Below are 18845 nucleotides of genomic sequence, written 5' to 3'. Positions count from 1 at the left end.
TCTTTGTCTAAGAAATAATAATAGGATTAGAACATGGATTTTGAATACTATTAACTTATGCAAAATTTCATCCACGTTTACTGATAATATTTTTCTTTACCAGCCAGGTTCACAGTGAAGAACTTGATTGGGAGATGTTTTGATCAGGGCAAGGAACTTGATTGGGAGACATTTTCTGTTTTTCTATTTTTTCTAGTGCAAACCATATACTTTTTTCCCTTTGTTCAAAGTTAGAAATTTTGTTGTTGACTTTAATAGCTGACTTTTAAAATGATGACAAGTGGCAGAATTTCAGTGAAAAAACTTTGCAACTGCCATTTGCTTATGATAAATCGATGTTCTATGTGTACCTCAGTGGATATTCTTTGAATCATACCAGTTTATCTTGAAACAATGCAAGAATAATTACTAGAATATTAAGAAAAGACATGTTAATACACATACTAGGACATCTTTAAGACAATGATTTACTGAAATATGAGTATCAATTTAATATCGATATCCAACTGAGATGGACAAAAACTCTCTAAGGGTTTAAAGTTAGAAAGTGTATGTTTATTGAGACAGCCGGGCAGTACATGGGATAATTCCCTAATGCACACTGCAAAAATCACAGGTATTACAAAGCTTTTTTATTTGCAGAAGTCTTGAATACACAAATATGAATGCATATTCATATCCCTGTCACTTCCTCTGCTCCGCTTCATGTGCTAATTGGCAAAAAGGCAATTAAGCATGTGTAGTTCTGTTCCCTGAAATGAGTTGGGGGTCCATTTTGGGGAGGGGTCTCCAAAATGAAGAAGCAAAATAAGTCTTCCTCGTTCTGACCTTTCTGCCTTTCCCATGCATACGTGACAAATGAATCCTTGCCGTTTTCCTGTGCTTAATGGATCCCTAAAGTATGGGAAGTCTGCAACTGTTTTTGTGCCCCTGAAATCTATCACCAGGAACGGGGCTGGGATGTGCCCTGGTGCCTGGGACATCACCAGGAGCGGGGCTGGGATGTGCCCTGGTGCCTGGACATCACCAGGAGCGGGGCTGGGATGTGCCCTGGTGCCTGGGACATCACCAGGAGCGGGGCTGGCTCTGATGCTCTCCGGTGCCTGGGACATGACAAGGGGCGGTGCTGGCTGGGGTTTGTTTGGTGCCTGTGCAATCCCAAGGGCAGTGTCACAGCGGGGCAGCTCTCAGTGTCCCCAGCAGGTCACAGTGTCCAAGGCAGCCCGTGCCAGCGGTCACTGCGCACACGGGGCAGGCTGGGCTGGACAGGGGACGGGTCAGAAACGCTGCCCTGGGACTGGGGTCTCCCCCTGCCTCTGGGGCCCAGCCCCTGCTGGGAGCGCCTTTGGCAGGGCACGGGGCTGCTGCTGGGCCAGGGGGACAGGCCGTGCCCCCTGTCCCCTGCTGCTGGGCCAGGGGGACAGGCCGTGCCCCCTGTCCCCTGCTGCTGGGCCAGGGAACAGGCCGTGCCCCCTGCCAGCTGCCCAGGCCCCTCTGATGCCTGTCCCTCGTCCCTGTGGCTTCTGTCCCCACCACTCCCCACCACCTTCACTCCCTCTGTCAAAGCCCCACTCAACCCCTTCACAGTGACCTCTGGAAAGAAAGAATGAATGAAGGAAAGGAAGTGTTGTCTGTTCACCCTGGCTGGATGTCAGGCACCCACCAAAGCTGCTCTCTCACTCCCCTCCAGAGATGGACAGGAGGGAGAAAACAGAATGAAGGCTTCATGGGTTGAGCTAAGGACTGCGACAGATCACTCAGCAAATGCCATCATGGGCAAACTATTTTCAAAATTGGAGATATTAATGGAATTTTTGCTATCTGGATCAGGGCAGGATAGTGAGAAGTAAAACAAAGCTTTAAAAACACCTTCTGCCCTTTCCTCCCTCCTTCCCAGCTCTACCTCCCCCCCCAGTGGGTGCAGGGAGACAGGGAATGGGGGCTCTGGTCAGTTCATCCCCGGTTGTTTCTCCTGCTGCTTGGGGAGAGGAGTCATTCCCCTGCTGTGCCAGGGGTCCCTCCTGGAGACACTTCTCCATGAACTTCTCCACGGTGAGTTCATCCCACGGACAGCAGTTCTCCACAAGCTGCTGCAGCGTGGCTCGCTCCTCCATGGGCTCACAAGTCCTGGCAAGGCCCTGCTCCAGCGTGGGCTCCTCTCCAGGGGTTTACAGGTCCCTGCCAGGTCCCTGCTCCAGCACAGGTTTCTCATGGGGTCACAGCCTCCGCTCAGGCATCCCCCTGCTCCAGCACGGGCTCCTCCAGGCGCTGCAGGTGCATCTCTGCCCTCCGTGCCCTCCATAGGCTGCAGGGCCAAGCTGCCTCCCCAGGGTCTGACCAGGGAATCTCAGGGCAATCAGCTCCAATAGCTGGAGCAGCTCCTGCCCCTCCTGCCCTGCCCTGCCCTGGGGGTGTGCAGAGCTGTTCCCCTCACAGGTCCTCACCCTGTTCCTCCCTGCTCACAGCCACAATTCCAGGATCACCCATTTCCTTAAATCTCTTATTCCAAAGGTGTTACCACCATTTCTAACTGGGCCAGCCTTGTCCAGCAGCCAGTCTGTCCTGGAGCCAGCTGGAATTGACTCTGTGGGACATGGAGGAACAGCTGCTCTCACAGAAGCTGCTCCTAGATCCCCTGCCTTACCAAAACCTGGCCATGCAAACCTGGTATAAGTATGGTAGGGTTTTTATTACCACTATTAATTCTTATTTCTATTCTCTCAATTTTTTGCTATTAATGGTACAGTTGTTATTATTATTACTAGTATTTTTAGTCTTTTGGACTCTATATTAATAGTGGCTAGATTAGAACTGGAAACAAAGGTACTTCATTGCAAGTAGCGGTTAGAGTTTTGTCAGCCTCTTGCCCTGCCCTGTTCTCTGTCATTGCTGTGTGTGAAGCTGCTGCTGCCAGGCCTCCCTATTTCCCTGGTTTGAGAAATTCCATGGCATTGCTCACATGTCAGAGAGGGCTTATTCCATTCAAACACATGCTCTTAGCTCTTCGAGTCCCATTGTTGGAAGCTTGTTTTCTAACATTGTTGACTTTCTCAGCTTCTGTTAATATTTGTGATTTTGTAACAAAATGTTCTTGGATGTGATTGTGCAAGATTCTCTAATCAGCTTTCAGTTTGCTCTTGGGTTTCTTACCGGTGTGTCCAAGCTGAAGGCAGCATTTTGGGTGGGAGGCTTCAGTGGGAGCTGGGATTGCCTCGGCAGCAGCTGGTTTTGCAATGTGAGCAGCGCTGACAGAGATTCCGTGCGCTGAATATTCCGCCTGGTTGGAGCCGCAGTGCCCGGCTGGAGGGAGCCGCGCCGGGCGCTGCGGGTTGTGCCGGGCCGGGCAGCGGCCGCAGCCCCGGCAGGGCCCGGCCGTGGACACGGAGCCTTTGCTGGGCAGGGCTCGGCCCTGCGGCGCCGGGCGGGCGGTGCCGCTCCCGCCGGGAGCCTGCGGGAGCCGGGACAGCGAGAGAGCCCGGGCCGAGCATCAGCCCCGGGGCACGGCCCGGGAGGGGGCACAGCCCGGGGGTCCCGCAGAGCCTCCCTGCTCCAGAGCCGCGCCTGCCGCAGCGGGGCAGCTGCGGCACCTGCGGGGCACGGAGGAGCCGCAGGCGGCGTTCCGAGCGCTCCTTCGGGGCAGGATTTTGTCCCGCTGCGGGGAATTCCCGCGGGCCGGGCGGGCCGGGGCCGCTGCCGAGCGCCGCCGCCTTTCCCGGGAGCCGCCGGGCAGAGCTCTCTGCTCGGGGCTGGGAAAAACACCTTCACTGCCCTGGGAACATTTAAAAAGTTTAATACAGGACAAGAGGAGACAAGGCCATAGAGCAAAGGTTCTTACGGCCGGGTGCATCTCGGCACTGAGCCAAGAGCACACGGTTATCTCCGGAGATACCTCTTGAATACCTTTTCCCTTACACCAGCCTGTTGCATATTCATAGTCCCTTATGCATAGTAAACTTTTTCCCAAGCTAGTTTACATATTCCAAGAACTGTTCAGCATGGCTCCTCCTCGGTTCCACCTTTTTAGGGCATGTGTATTCCTTGGTTGTGGTTTTGGTCCTTTTTTATCATCATCTTCAGTTTTGGCCCCGGCCCACACTGCCTTCAGACGGTGAGTGCTGATGGTTGGCAGATCTGTACAGGTGTCCTCATCCTGTGCTCACGGGATGTTATCCCATCCAAGCAGGAATTTTAACACAAGCATGCTTCTATCAGCTATGGCACTACTATGTCTGAGCGTAATCAATGAACAACAGAAATAAAAACTATATAACAAAGTTATTGTAACACCACACATATAAAATCCAGTGGAATATTTGCAAAAAGCCAATATTATAATATGTATCTATGACAGGGCCAAGGGCCGGGTGCCCGCTCGGTGGCCCCGGGACAGCAGAATTTTGGGGTCCCGGTGCTGGCTGCCGGCAGAGCCCCGGCGCTGGGCCGGGGATGCGTGGGACCCTCCCGCGGTGGGGTTGGGCTGCCCGGGGCAGGCGCTGCATCGTCAGCCCGGAGCCACCGGGGATCGCCCGGTACCGGCGGGGCGGGGCTGGGGAGCGGAGAAGGGTGGCACCGGAGCGGGGGACCCTCTGCAGCCTGCGGGGTCGGACATACCGATAAGGGGGTCCCCGGGAGCCTGGAACGTTGTGAAAAAGGCCAATCACTTGGTTTTTAAAATTTTAAACGTTTAATAATAATAAAATGGTTATAAAAATAGTAACACAATGAGACTAATCAAATTTAGAGTTAGGACAATTACAAGACAATAAAAAGCAAAAAATTATAGATGTCCAGATGCTCTCAGACACTTAAGCCAGGACAAGCATGCCTTGTGAACAAAGGAATAACCTTAAAAGCAATAGCCTATTGCATATTCATGTATCTCATACATGATGCATAAATTCCTTGCAAATTAGGAACTTTTCTGGATTTTGTCAACTTCTTTCCCTTAATCCTGGTGCTTCCATAAAGATGGAGACAAGATGGAAGAATGTTTGTCTTTTCTGATAAGGAGGTTGTAACTCTTTATGTGCCCCAAGTCACCGCCATCCCTGTGTGAAGATTTTATTGATTATCTCATCTCTTGCTTGAGCAAGTAAAAAAATCCTACATCGCAGAGTTTCTATTTTAATATTATGTTGTTACCTAAACTCTATTTAACACACTACTTAAGAGAATGAATACAGCATAACTTTCTAACATTACACATATAATATTCATTGTAACATTTGTGAAAAGCCAATCATAAAATAAGCATTCTACACAGTAAGTGTTGAAATGGTAAAACCAGTCAAAACCCCTTAGGAATTGGAAGGAAAACCAGAGGCAGTGGCAGCTAACACCTCTGAAACCCGTGGCTTTTGCTCCTCTCTTTGACCTGAGAGCTTCCTGGGCAGGGGCGACTCTTCAATTGCATCAGCGTGGCCATGGCTGGGAAGGGCAGCGAGCAGATGGGTTGAGCTTCTCCTGCCAGCCCCTGAAGTGCCAGCTGTCATTTGTGTGCGCTGAGGATTCCCTTCAGGCTCGGAGCTGGCGCAGCTGCTCCTGGGCGCTGCTCGCCCGCGGGCGCAGCGGTGCTGCAGCCGCTGTCCCGCACACAGGGAGGGCTCTGGAGCCTCCCAGGGCACCAAGGAGTGGAGCAGGGAACGTGCTGGGATCTGCTGCAGGACCGTGGGGCTGTGGGGGATCCTTCGGTCTCTTGGATGGGGCAGGGAGGGGGCAAATGGAATCAAGGTGAGACAGGGATCGGGCAGCCCCACGCCAGGCAGCGTTTTCTCCTCTGAGAGCTCCTCTGAGCTGAGCGAGCTGGTGAATCCTGCGGAGCAAATGAGACCCGGGAGCGAGGGAAAGGCTGGCTGGGAAGGAGTCAGATAAACCCAGTGGGTATTTCCCTTTCCAAGGGGCTTCTGGGGAGACAGAGGAGACAAGAAGGATTCCCCATCTCATGACATTCCCTTTTTTCCTTCAGTAGCCCTATTGCAGTCACTGCATACAAGAGTTTAGTTGATCCCTTTGATGCCAGGGAGAACCCAGAACTTGAACCTCGCTGGATCCAGCCCTGTCTGCCTATCACCGAGCAGAGGGAAAAGATAAAGAACCTGGGTGGGGGTTGAGCCAAAATGGCATTTTGCCACTTCTGATCTGCTCCCAGCTTTTGCAGCAGGGCACCAACCCCATCGCTGCAAACCACTCCCTTTTGCAAGGCACACATGGACCTCGCTGGTAGCTCAGGGCTCCTGAAGGGGCTGCTGCAGTTGGCAACTGGAGCTGTTGTTGAACTTTTCACATTGCTTAACCCCCCCATCCAAATGCCATCAACTGTCTGAGGAAGGACACAAAAATATTACCCTGGAGGGGCCAAAAACTTGGAAAAGGATGAAAGAAATGTTCTGATGATGACAATGACAATGACAAAAAAACACAATTTATTTTTGACAGCAAATGAGTACCCACAGCCCTCCAGCCCTCCCAGACTGGCAGCCGAGTGGGGCCGTTTCCATGGCATGAGGAGCTGGCAGCCTGCAGAGAGAAACCAGAGAGCCACGGTCAGTCACAGAAGGCTCCTGTGCCCCTGTCCCACCACGGCCTGTGCCTGGGCCAGGCTCCTGTGTGCTCAGAGCCCAAACCTCCTGACCCATTCTCCGTTTTTAGAGAAGGGCAGAGTGGTAAGCCACATTCCATCTCCTCTGCTGAAGCACAGCCCAGCAGCCTCCTCAGCAGCTGCAAGGGCAGGGTGCCCGTGTGCCTGGTTTCCAGGCTCCCCGGCAGATCAGGGGTTAAACATTGGGTGTCTCCTGGATTGTTCCCGGAAAGGGCCCATCTCTGTACCCAGCTACCTTTTTTCATTTGTAAATTAGGTCTTTCTTTCTCTGCCGACAGTGGTTTCTCCAGCCCCGGCTGCAGCCACTGGTCATTTAAAACTTTAAGAATCTTTTTCTACAAGCACAACTGACTTGATGTATATTTTACAAAATCACGAATTGTGCCATAACATATATTACAATGGGGCTGCAGAGATCCCCCTGCAGGTCCATGGGGAGGCAGAGATCCCCTGCAGGTCCATGGGGAGGCAGAGATCCCCTGCAGGTCCATGGGGATGCAGAGATCCCCATGCAGGTCCAGGGGGATGCAGAGATCCCCTGCAGGTCCATGGGGATGCAGAGATCCCCATGCAGGTCCAGGGGGATGCAGAGATCCCCTGCAGCCCCTGCAGGAGCCGGGCTGGAGCTCGGCGATGCCTGAGAGGAGGCTGTGAGCCCGCGGGCAGAGGGGCCCCGCTGGAGCAGCCTGTCCTGGCAGGACTGAGCCCGTGGCACAGTGACCCACGCTGCAGCACTCGGAGGGGGCTGTGCCCAGGGGATGGACTCCGCTCCGAGAAGTTCCTGGAGAAGTCTCGGCCGGGAGAGAGCGCAGGGTGCAGCAGGGAACGACTCCTGTCCCTGAGCAGAGGGAGAAGCCCCGGGGGATGAGCTGAGCATGGCCCCATTCCCTGTCTCCTGCCCTGCCGAGGGAGGAGGTGCAGCTGGGAGCAGGGAGGCGTGGGGAAAGCTGCATTTAAGGCTCTGCACCGACTTCTCCTTCTCCTGCTCCGAGTCTTTGGAGTTTTCTGCCAGAAATCTCTCCCCTGCCCCACTCACCCACAGGGCTTGGGGCAGGTTTCCCTTTTCGGGGGAAATCAAAGCGAAGCACTGATGCGCTAACGAGGGGCAGGAGAAGTGAGGCTCCTGGGCTTCCCGCAGAGGCGGAGGCACGGGAGGCGCAGGGCCGGGAAAGCCGTGGCGGGAGGCGCGGAGAAGTTTGTTTGTGTGGGCAGCTCAATCCCGGCTCGGGCCGGGCCCGTGCCGGGGCTGTTCCTCATCTCCGGCTTTCCCCTCACGCAGCCCGGGGGCGCCGAGAGCGCGGGGCGAGGCGGGGCCGTGCGCAGAGCCCGCCCCGAGCTCGCTGCCATTGGCCGCCGGTGCCGTCAGTCGCGGTGGCGGCGCGCTGATTGGTGGGAGCGGGGCGCGGCGCGGCCCCGGCGGCGGGCTGAGGGCGGCCGTGGCCGCGCAGCGCCGCCATTGGCCGAGCGGCTGTGCGGGCCCGGCAGCGGCGGCAGCGGCCGGAGCGCGGTGAGGCGGCGGCGGCGGAGCTCGGAGGCGGCCCCGGCGCAGGTGGGAGCCGCGCTGGGCTCTGCGGGGGCTCGGGGCTGGCTGCGGGCGGAGGGGGCGGCAGGGGGCTCCGGCGGCTCGCCGGTGCCGTGTCCGGCCCGTGCCGGCCCCGGGCTGAGGGCGCTGCGGGAGCGGCTGCCCGCGGTCTCCTTCCCGCCGGGGCCGGGCAGGAGCCGCTGCCGGAGCAGCGCTGGCTCGGCCCGGCTGCTGTGGGTAGGACAGAGGGGCTGCCCCGCGGCCGGGAGCGGGCGGGGAAATTCCCGTCGCCGGAGGTTCGTGTGCCCGGGGGAGAGCGAGGAGTCCTGTCAAAGTGACTTTATTGCCGAGCAGGGGCAGAGGCCGTGGGGCATTTGCCGTGCGCTCTCTGCCGTGCTCGTAGTCCGCAGCCTCCTTTTTATCCTCATTTTCCCGGCCGCATCTCCCTCTGCCTTTGCCCACCGGCTGAGTTCCTTGGAAGGTTCCGACTTCCTGATGCGCCTGGAGCCTGTCCTCGTTAATGTGCACCCTCCTTTTGTAGAACAGCCGATATTCATGGCTCTGTTAAGTCTTTGTTCTTCTCCTCGAAGTTCGGGAATGTAGCGGGACTTTGAGCAGCTCTCTGGGTCAATTTGTACCATTTATTGGAACTGATGGTTTCTCCCCTTATCTACATGTGCCTGGCCCTATCTCCAGGCAGATTCACTCTTTGACTCTGTTTTGTCCTTCCCGGGTCCTCTTTGGTTTTGGGATTATTCTCGGTGCCCTCATTCCCTGTCCTTTTGTAGCCGTTTGTGGATCAGGAGGCCTGGCTGCCACCTGCATGCCCTGGCTCAGCTGCTGGATGAGCTGCACTGCCAAGGTGTGGAGCATGGTAAAAAGATGAGAGTTGCTGCAGCACAGAAGAGGAGAAGCAGCATTCGTTTGACCCCTGGTCTGCTGGGGAGCCGGGGAACCGTGTCCCATTCCCATCCTTTCCATGTTTGGACCAGTACATAAACTGCTCTCCTATTTCCTTTGTTAGCTTTTTTAGCAGTTTTCTCTTGTCATCTCTTTGCCAATATAAGTTTGAGTCATTTGGTTTTCCACAAACTCCTGTTTTTTCTGCACACAGATAATCTGATCCCATCCCCGTGTGAAATGTTGTGTTCCTCATTTTAGTGGCTTGGTCGGCAGGAAGGTCAGGAGCTGGAGCTGTCTGGTTGGTCCTTATTCTGAGGACAGCTTGTAATCAAATTATGCCATTCAAATGAAAAATGGGTTCTCTGTCTCCTGATATGAATTTGTGAGAAACGCCAATCACTTGGTTTTTAAAATGTTAGAAGTTTAATACTAGTAAAATGGTTAAAAAAAAAAGGAATACAAGTAGACTAATAAAAATTTAGAGTTAGGACAATTGCATGACAATAAAAAGCAAAGACTTACAGATGTCTGGATGCTCTCTTGGGCACTTAAGCCACAACAAGCATACCTTGTGAATAAAGGAATCACCCCTAAAAAAATACACTATTGCATATTCATATATCCTTCATGGTTATGCATACATTTTATTTAAAACAAGTAACTCTGTCTGTTGTATGTCAGCTGTTTTTTTTAATCCCTGTGGCATCCTCCAGAAATTAACTAGAAATTAACTTCTAGTAAGAAAACCATAAATTCCTCTTGTCTGGAAAATTTATGTGTTCCTAGAGTGAATTTAGTTGTTCTCATTCCTTAAAGCTACATTTACCATACTGTTAAAATGTTAATACAGCACAACTAATCAATATAACATAATACATATAGTAACTGTCTGCACAGAGCCATATAACATGCATTTTCCACAAAATAATTTTGGTTCCCAGGGCCTGGTCCATGGTGTTGTAGGATTTGTTCTGGTGCCCCTTCATCTTTTCCCCATGTTTGGGCGCTCCCTCAAACTGGGGCTGCACCAAATGACCATTTTTTTTCTTACTCCTGAACTTGCTATAGCAAAACCTCCGGTGCTCTGATACACCCTGTACAGCACAGACAGTGACAGCAGATGTTGGAGTGGGCAGAGGGATGATCCCCCCCTTATTTTAGTGAAGTTTTCCCAACATTCTCCATTTGCTGTTTCCCTTTGCAGCTTCAGCCATTTCTGTTGCAGAGTCAGAGATCCTCACCATGGGCTCTGCCTTCAGCTGTGCAGATTCCATCTGTGCAAGCAGGCAGAGCTTGGGGTGAGGGGCAGAGGGAATCAGCCAATTCCTGCCCCAGGCAAGAAGAGCCAGGTACATTGTCCCCAGTTTGCCCCAGCAGTGTTAATTTGCATTTCTGAAGCTCCTCCTGGGTGCCTGGAATGCAGCTTCTCTTCCACAGCAGCCTTCAGCAGCCTCAGTTGTGCCCCCCCCACAACCTGCTGCTTTTTTTTTCCCCTTCAAATCATCTATTTATTGTTTATGAGTTAAAGGGTCACTTTTAAATCTCATCTAGTTTTGTAAATTTTGAAAAATTTCAATCATTTTGTTTTTAAAATTTTATAAGTATCATAATAATAAAATGGTTATAAAAATAATAATACAATTAGAGTAATACATTTTGGAGTTAGGACAATTACAAGACAATAAAAAGCAAAGAATTACAGACGTCCCAAGAAAAGCATGACTTGTGAACAAAGGAATCACCCTTAAACCAATACACTTGTTGCATAGTCATACATCCTTCATGGTTATGCACACATTCTATTCTAAACAAGAAACTCTGTTGTATGTCAACTGTTTCCTTTAATCCCCTGGTGTCTTCAAGTCTGAGCAAGGCCTGAAGAAATTAGCTTCTCCTGATAAGAAGCCATAAATTCCTCTCCTTTGGAAGATTTAGGTGTTCTTGGAAGGGAGCATCTCATTCCTAAAAAGAAAACTCCCCCCACATACATAATCTCTATTTTAACATTATGTTGTAACCTAAAACTACACTTAACACAATACGTAAGGGAATTAATACAGCATAACTTTCTAACATTACATATATATTATTCATTGTAACATTTGCGAAAAGCCAATCTTAAATATGCATTTTTCACAATCCCACCTCTTAATCATTATAATTCATTTGGTTTGAGCAATATTTCTTATCCTCTTGCATTCTTTGGACTCTGTTGGTAATCAAATAAAACATGGGATTAAACAAACAAGAAATATCAAAACACTTGTAACACATAAAAGGAAGAATCCTAATTTCTTCCACCATCCCATTCTCAATACATTACCCCACCTGCTAGTTTTTAACGTTATTTTCCCATTTTTGGACTGATACCTGGGTCATAATTTTTTTCTGATATCCTTTGTTTTTTCCAGGATGACATCCTCATTGCCATCTATTTTCAACAATCTGTACACCCCATTCTTTAGCCAATAACTAGCGTAAAGCCAACCTATTTTAATGCATTGCAGGTGATGTTTGGCTTTGCAGACTCAATATTAATTCCAATTCCTGGGCAGCTTTGTTTATTATCTTCTCTATAGCTGCTTGGAGTAATTTAATATGATTCAGGATATAATTTGGGTTAACACAGAGCTAGACTGCTGTGCTTGTTTTACCTTTTTTTTTACTAATTGTCTCTTTACCGAATCTTGGACTATATTTCTAAGATCAAATGTAAAACAAATCCATCTCTCTCCTTTTGGACATTCCATGCCCCAAGTATTACTACTTTTTCCTAAGTTCTTTGTAATGTGATAATTTTCCCCCTTTTTCCTGCAGATACTCAATTTGGATGGGTTATAACAGTGGCTGTTGACATGGGTGTGTGTGACAAAAAGGAACTTTGGTTTCTTTCCATGTGATACTTTCTGTAGCATTTGTGACACGATCTTGCTGCTATCTCAGAAGGGAAAAGACAACAAATGAGAGACAGAAACAGGAATGACAGAGGTCTGGCGTGGCTTATACCCCCACCTCCCCTGCCTGGGGGGCTGCTGCCCACAGCAAGTACGTGTGATCTTCTCGCTGCTGAGTACAGTGCTCAATCCAGGCTTGCCCTCTGTTTCCCTTGTCACTCCTTTTTTACTCATTTCCAGGCAAATTATTTTTGACACCTTTTAACTGTGGTTTTCCACCATTCCTCAGGTATCTCTCAGTCCACAGGCATTGATAATCCCCATCTACAAAAGCAGTTTATTACTTCAGTTTTTGAGGTCTTTCTGTATAGGGGATTGATTCAGTACTCAATACTTCTTGCCACGAGAACATAGATTTTGTGAGCTACAATGCCAATTATTCTCATAATTTAAACATTCACTTATAACCCAGCTGCCATGTCCAATGTGGGGATGAATCAAATAAAGTATACAGCATAGTATTAATGGCAATTTCCCTTCTTGCCTGTACAAGCCACAGGCTAAGGCCAGACTATCAGAACTCTTTGACTCAAACACTCCCGATCCTCCTGTTTGAAGTGGCAGTGTTCCTCTGCCAAGGAGGTGTCGGAGGCGTCTCAGGGCTTATTCAGGCAGGGCTTAGAACCAGTGATGCAAGCTTTGCCTTATTTCTCAGTTAGGTGTTATTCTTTGTACCTGCCTTGGATCATTTGGGTCTTCCCAAACCATTACCACCCAGTCCTGGGTGAAAGTCAATTTGGTATCACCTGGTTTAGATGTGATAGTCCATTCCTCACGTTTCTTCACAAATTCTTTTATTTTGCTGGCATGAATTCACCCTCTTTTCCATGGTTGGGATTGCTGCTTTAGTAGTACCTGGAAAGGACTTCTTAATAACACAGTGTTAAAAGAAAAACAATACTGCATTAACTTTCACCATTAGTTTTCTTCAAAACTTTCTGGGTTTAACTAAAAACTTTTTCTATAGCTGCTTCTTCTTCTTGTATCCAGCTGTGCTAATTTCTGCAGAGGCCAATTCTTCTTCTTGTGAGCTATAATTAGTTAAATAAAAAAAAACTAGCCCAAATTTAACACAAGATGTATCACATCTCTTGGTTTTTTGCTTTTTAGGCAACATCCAACTGTTTTAGTCTTACAGACCCATTCTTCAGAACAAAAGCCTCCTTTCCTTAACAACAAAAATCAGAAGGAAAGAAAAGAAGTCTTGTTTAAAAAAATAAAGCACATTGTGAGAGTCAGCTATCTCTGCTTTGATCTTATCTCTATTGGTGGTCCAGCTCTCCCTCTTTTTCACAGCTTTGCCTTTGACTGTACTTCCTCACTCCCCTCCCCTTGTTGTCACTCTGTCTAGCAGGAATGGAGGAGAACTCACAAATAGCTGCGGTATGGGGACTTTGGGGTGTATTTCGCTCTCCCTCTTTCTCTTTCTCTTTCTCTCTCTTTCCCTTTCTCTCTCTTTCTCTTTTTCTCTCTTTTTCTCTCTTTTTCTCTCTTCTTCTCTCTTCTCCCTTTCTCTCTCTTTCACTCTCTTTTTCTCTCTTCACATTTCAACATCCACATTCCAATATCAGTCCACTTTCTAACATTAGTCCTACATCCTGGAGAGGTGAGTCTGCCAATCACCTCTCCCTCCTTTTTCAACTTCCTTACAAATTTAATTACTTTTGTTATGTGTGTTCTGCAGGCTTGTAATTCACGACACCCTCCACCAAGGGCTACCAGCTACCCACAGCTGACAGTGCTAAAACTAAAGACTTATTTTGCTGTCACAATTTTCCATTCACAAGCTTGAAAGGGTTGTAGGAACAAGGTAAACAAAAACTTACTTCTGAAGTGATCTTGCCTGCAATAAAAAATTTAAGGCAATCCTTGTTAGTGCAATATAATTTGCAAAGAAGCCAAGGTTTGAATTGGGAAGGGCGTCTGAGGACACAGAGCATGAGTTTTACAAATCTATAATTTGAAGAGGGAATAGACAAAATGTGGATACAGTGGGGGAGACAGCAAGTAAGGAATTTATCTCTGCAATACTCTCTTTTTGACTGCCAGGAGACACTCTCTGAAGAGGTTCTTACAGTACAAACAATAACTGGATGGGAAGAGGCACTCTTGAATTTAAGCTTTGGTGTCAAAGTAGGAAACTGCCCCTGAGCACTGCAGTGCTGGAGCACCCTGCCTGCAAACTCACCAGAGGCAAGCCACTGCTGCCACGCTGCAGGGCTGCCTGCAGCACAGAGGGAACCATGGCCAAGCCCTCCCTGCAGGCCTGGGTAATCCACACAAGGAATCACAATTGCTTCATAGCTCTCTAACTCATTCAAGAAATAGGAAACTGTAGTAAACAGAGATCTCCCTCACCATCTTTTTCATATGTGTGTGTCACACACCCACTGTGATGCTGGAAGTAACAAATTGTTTACATTAGAAGATACTGAAACTTTTTCTTCATCTAGCTTTGTAGTTTCCCTTTTCTATATGTAGCCACCTCCCATTGTGGGAAAAAATGAGCCCTATTTTTTTACAAGTGTTTTGTATGCACAATTTTATTTGCTGTTCTAGATACAATGCAAGTAGTTAGCACTTCCAGAAAAACTAGCAAACAAACAAAACAAAAAAAACGAAGAAAGCAAAACACATTTGGGTACATGAAAAAGGACTGGTTGGAAGGAAAATTGTTTCTCATTGACCTGCCAAGCAGCTGGTGTTACCTTTAGTTTAACTTTACACACTGAGAACACTTGATTGAACAGCCTGCATTGACTCAAATTAATAGCAGGTTTTGCTATGTCACAGCTGTAAACTAGTTTTTCAATCCTAGAGTACAGTAAGTTATGTATTTCAAGATAAAAATCACAATGCAAATTGGAAGAAATTTAGTACTGCATGAGGTGTGCACACAATTAATTTACCTCTAGAAGTCAGTTTATGACTTTCCTCTACCAGGATTGCAGTAGCTGCTATAGCTTGAATACACACTGGCCAGCCTTGATTTACTGGATCCCACATCTTTGATAAATAAGCCACGGATCTCTTTACTCCTCCCCACTCTTGAAACAAAACCCTATGAGCTACCCCTTTTTTTTCATTTACATACAAATGAAAGGGTTTTGCTAGTGAAGGTGAGCTTAAAGTTGATATTGGGGCTAGTTTTAACTTCTTTTTTCTTAGTTTTTCATTATCCTTTTTGATCCATTTTATATCATCTCCCTCTGTCAGTTTTTTTTATTCAAAAATTTTACTGTCTGTGTATATCCTTCAATCCACAATCTATAATATCCCAATAATCTGAGTATCTTTCTGATTTCCCCCTTTGAAGAGGGAGGGGGAAGGGATAGAATCCCTGTGTTTCAGTCTGGGTTGAGCTTCCAACTACCCTTACTAAGCAAGTGGCCAAGATATTTTACCTCTGATTCTACAAATTGCAGCTTCCCTTTTGATACCTTTAATCCTTTTTCCCCAAGAAAATTCAAAAGCTTTATAGTAGCCTCTCTAACTTCAGCTTCAGCTTCCCCAGAAAGTAAAAGATCATCTATACATTCGTGCCGCGCTCCCAAATAACGCAACTCCACACATTAGATAACTTGTATTCCAGGGGGAGTGGGGAAAATTTGTAGTATTGTTTCTAAAGCTTGTCCAAATAAGTTTGGGGATTCTGTAAGCCCCTGTGGTAGTTTTGTCCATCTTAATTGCTGTTTTCTCCAGTTAGTGGGTCCTTCCATTCAAAAGCAAAGATAACTTGCTCTCCTGGGCTAATGGGCAAGCCCAAAAGGCATCTTTAAGGTCCACTACACTAAACCACTGATGCTGGGGAGGAACTTTACTTAAAAGAGTATAAGGATTTGGTACCACTGGATAGCGGGTCTGAGTTCTTTGTTAACCTCCCTTAAGGCTTGTACCAGTCTATAGCTCCCATCAGGCTTCTTTACTGGGAGTATTGGGGTATTATGGGGAGACATACAAGGTTCTAATATCCATCCTTTGTTAGTCCTTCTATTACCGGCTTTAAACATTCCCGTCCTTCTAAAGATACAGGATAGTGCTGTACATGTATGGGACAATTTTTTTTCCTCAATTGTAATCTTTATAGGGTCAATATTTAATCTTCCCCTATTTCCCTCCCAAGCTCAAACTTCCTTGTTAATTCTTCTTCCATCCTCCTGGCCTAGTTTTAAAGGTCTAGCTGTCATCTTCCCATCTTCTGGAACAACCTCTATTCCTAATTTCACTTGTAAATCTTGTCCCAGTAAATTGTACCTGCCCCTGGGACCAAGAAAACATCCCTCATCCAAAATTTAGTTTCTCCCTCTATTGCCACATTTTTAATAACGGGTACTGTGAAACTCTCTCCTTTTGCTCCTGTTACTTTTAGAGTATCTTTGCTTACACTATAACCTTTTGGAATATTTAACATAAAGGTTCTTTCTGCCCCTGTGTCTACCACAAATTCCAGTTCTTCTTCTTGGGGACCCACTCTTGAAATTATCTCAGCATTCCCCACCTGGACCCACCTGTGCCCCCCCTCGGCCCCATGGCCCCGCGAGGGGAATTTGGGGAGGTGGGAGTGGGGCAGCGCCAAGGCCGGGCCCCCCCGCGCTGTCCTGGCGGGAGCGGCTGCAGTGGGGACCGAGTGCGGGCGGGAGCGGCCGAGAGCCCAGCGCTGCCCCAGCCCGACCTGCCCCAGCTCCATCCCTGCCCCTGCGCTGGGATGCTGTGGGGCTGGGGGGAAGAGGGAGCCGGCAGTGGGTGCTGGGCCTGGGGGCAGGAGGAGAAGGGAAGGAGAAGCAGGCTTGAGGAACAAAATAGTCAGACGATGCAGGTGGCAGGAGAAGGTGGGATTGTGCAGGAGAAGGAGGAATAGCAGGAGGAAGAGGAGAGACACAGGAGGAGGAGGAGGAGGAGGAGCAGAAAGAGGAAGCAGCAGAAGGTTCCACCCCTCCCTGTGTCTGCAGCCTCCCCCCAGCCCAGGAGTGCTGCTCCCCCCACATGCAGCAGGTGACTGTGGAGGGGGATCCACGATTTTCACAGGGTGAATCTTGGTGTTTCTGAGCTTTCTTGGGCTAAATGTTGGTGCTTTGATTTTATGTGGCAGCTGAATCTTTATGTTTTGGAGGAGGATTTGCTGAGCTGTTATGTTTGGGGAGGTTTTGTACTGTGTCTTGAAGTTTGCAGGATTTTTGAGCTAAATCTTGGTGTTTTGTAGGTTCTTATAGACACAAGGTTCCCAGTGACTTCCTGAGATGAACTTGGGCAAGGAGGAACCTCCAGTACAAGGAGCTTTTCTCTTGTTTTTCTGTCAAATCAGGATTTGTCATTGCCAGGGCGTGGCTGGATGGAGGAGGAGGGAAAGTCCCGGAGATGCTGCAGGAGGAGGAGCTGCAAACCCAGCCCAGGGAGCTGCGGGGAGGAAAGAGCCCCCCTGAGCCAGGAAGGCGGGCGGAGATCCAGCCGGAGCTCGGAGCTGGTGGAGAAGCCTCATGGCAGGGAGAAGCCCCACAAGTGCTTGGAATGTGGGAAGGGTTTCAGGTGGAGATCCAACCTGATTAATCACCAGAGGATCCACACTGGGGAGAGGCCCTACGAGTGTCCCCAGTGTGGGAAGAGGTTTCAGAGAAGCTCCACTCTCCTCCTCCATGAGCGGATTCACACAGAGGAGAGGCCCTTCCTCTGCCCCGACTGCGGGAAGGGCTTCAACCGCAACTCCAGCCTCACCGTGCACCGGCGCATCCACACAGGGGAGAGGCCCTACGAGTGTGGGAAGTGTGGGAAGGGCTTCAAAGACATGTCTGGCCTGATTGAGCACCAGGTGATCCACACTGGGGAACGGCCCTATGAGTGCTTGGAATGTGGGAAGAGCTTTGGGAGGAGCTCAGGCCTGCGAGCACACCAGCGCATCCACACTGGGGAGAGGCCCTACGAGTGTCCCCAGTGTGGGAAGAGGTTTCAGACCAGCTCCAATCTCCTCCTCCATGAGCGGATTCACACAGAGGAGAGGCCCTTCCACTGCCCCGACTGCGGGAAGGGCTTCAAGCAAAACTCCAGCCTCACCGTGCACCGGCGCATCCACACCGGGGAGAGGCCCTACGAGTGTGGGAAGTGTGGGAAGAGCTTCTCACAGAGCTCAGCCTTGACCACACACCAACGGAGGCACCACTAAGGGAGGCCCTGTGAGTGCCCTGAGTGAGGGATGAGGGTTTGGGAAGAGCTTGGAGTGAGGGAAGAGATTGAGGGAAGAGTTTGGTGTGCTGCTGCAGGTCCATCCCCCATGGGAGGATCCGGGCTGGATGATCCCCAGTGACCCCCGTGGGGCAGAGCCCTGGTGTCCCCGTATGGGGAATAAAACAGAGAGAAAAGCAATGGAGCTGATAAAGGGGCCTGATATCTGAGGCCTGACTGAGCAGAAACTGTGGGAGACACAGACACAGTTTCAGTCTCCCTGGGCAAGAAGTGACCAGAAAAAATGGTGTGAGTCTTTGTGATAAGATAAATGTTCCCAGATTACTGGATGTCTCGAAGAATGTGTAACCAATGGGAAATTGTTACCAAAAACAGAGCCCTCTGTAAGCACCATACAAGTAAATCCCTGTATAAACACCTGGTACACTCAATAAAATTGGCTTTGGTCTAAACTGGGATGTCCCCGTCTCTCCATGGTGGATAACTCTGTTGTGGGTGATCCCCGTTGGGTGGGGGAAGGTGCTGGAGGGATTTCTTTCCCTTCTCCTGGTGCTGCCGTGGTTTGGTTGGTAATAAATTCCCTCCCTGTGCCCAGGCCGGGTCTGTTGTCCCCGTGCCGGTGCTCGGGGCGGGATCTCTCCCGTTCCTTCTCTGCACTGCCGGGCCTCTCCTCAGCCAATGAGAGAACGCGGTG

At 49.3% G+C, this 18845-nt stretch overlaps 1 protein-coding gene across 1 annotated transcript in view; it reads left to right on the top strand.

The window, feature by feature from the left end:
* LOC146766480 (uncharacterized) overlaps window positions 1-18610 on the top strand; it is a 54693-nt gene extending 36083 nt beyond the window's left edge. The window contains exon 2 of the mRNA XM_085588380.1: window positions 17459-18610. Within this exon, the coding sequence (XP_085444506.1) occupies window positions 17459-18131 (673 nt within the window). The 3' untranslated portion in view covers window positions 18132-18610. The remainder of the gene's footprint in view (window positions 1-17458) is intronic.
* The last annotated feature ends 235 nt before the right edge of the window (window positions 18611-18845 follow it).

The sequence above is a fragment of the Lonchura striata genome, chromosome 10 (genome assembly GCF_050655825.1).
Source record: "Lonchura striata isolate lonStrDom1 chromosome 10, ASM5065582v1, whole genome shotgun sequence".
Taxonomy (NCBI): domain Eukaryota; kingdom Metazoa; phylum Chordata; class Aves; order Passeriformes; family Estrildidae; genus Lonchura; species Lonchura striata.
The sequence above is the reverse complement of the archived record's forward strand: the minus strand, read 5'-3'. Positions and strand labels throughout refer to the sequence as shown.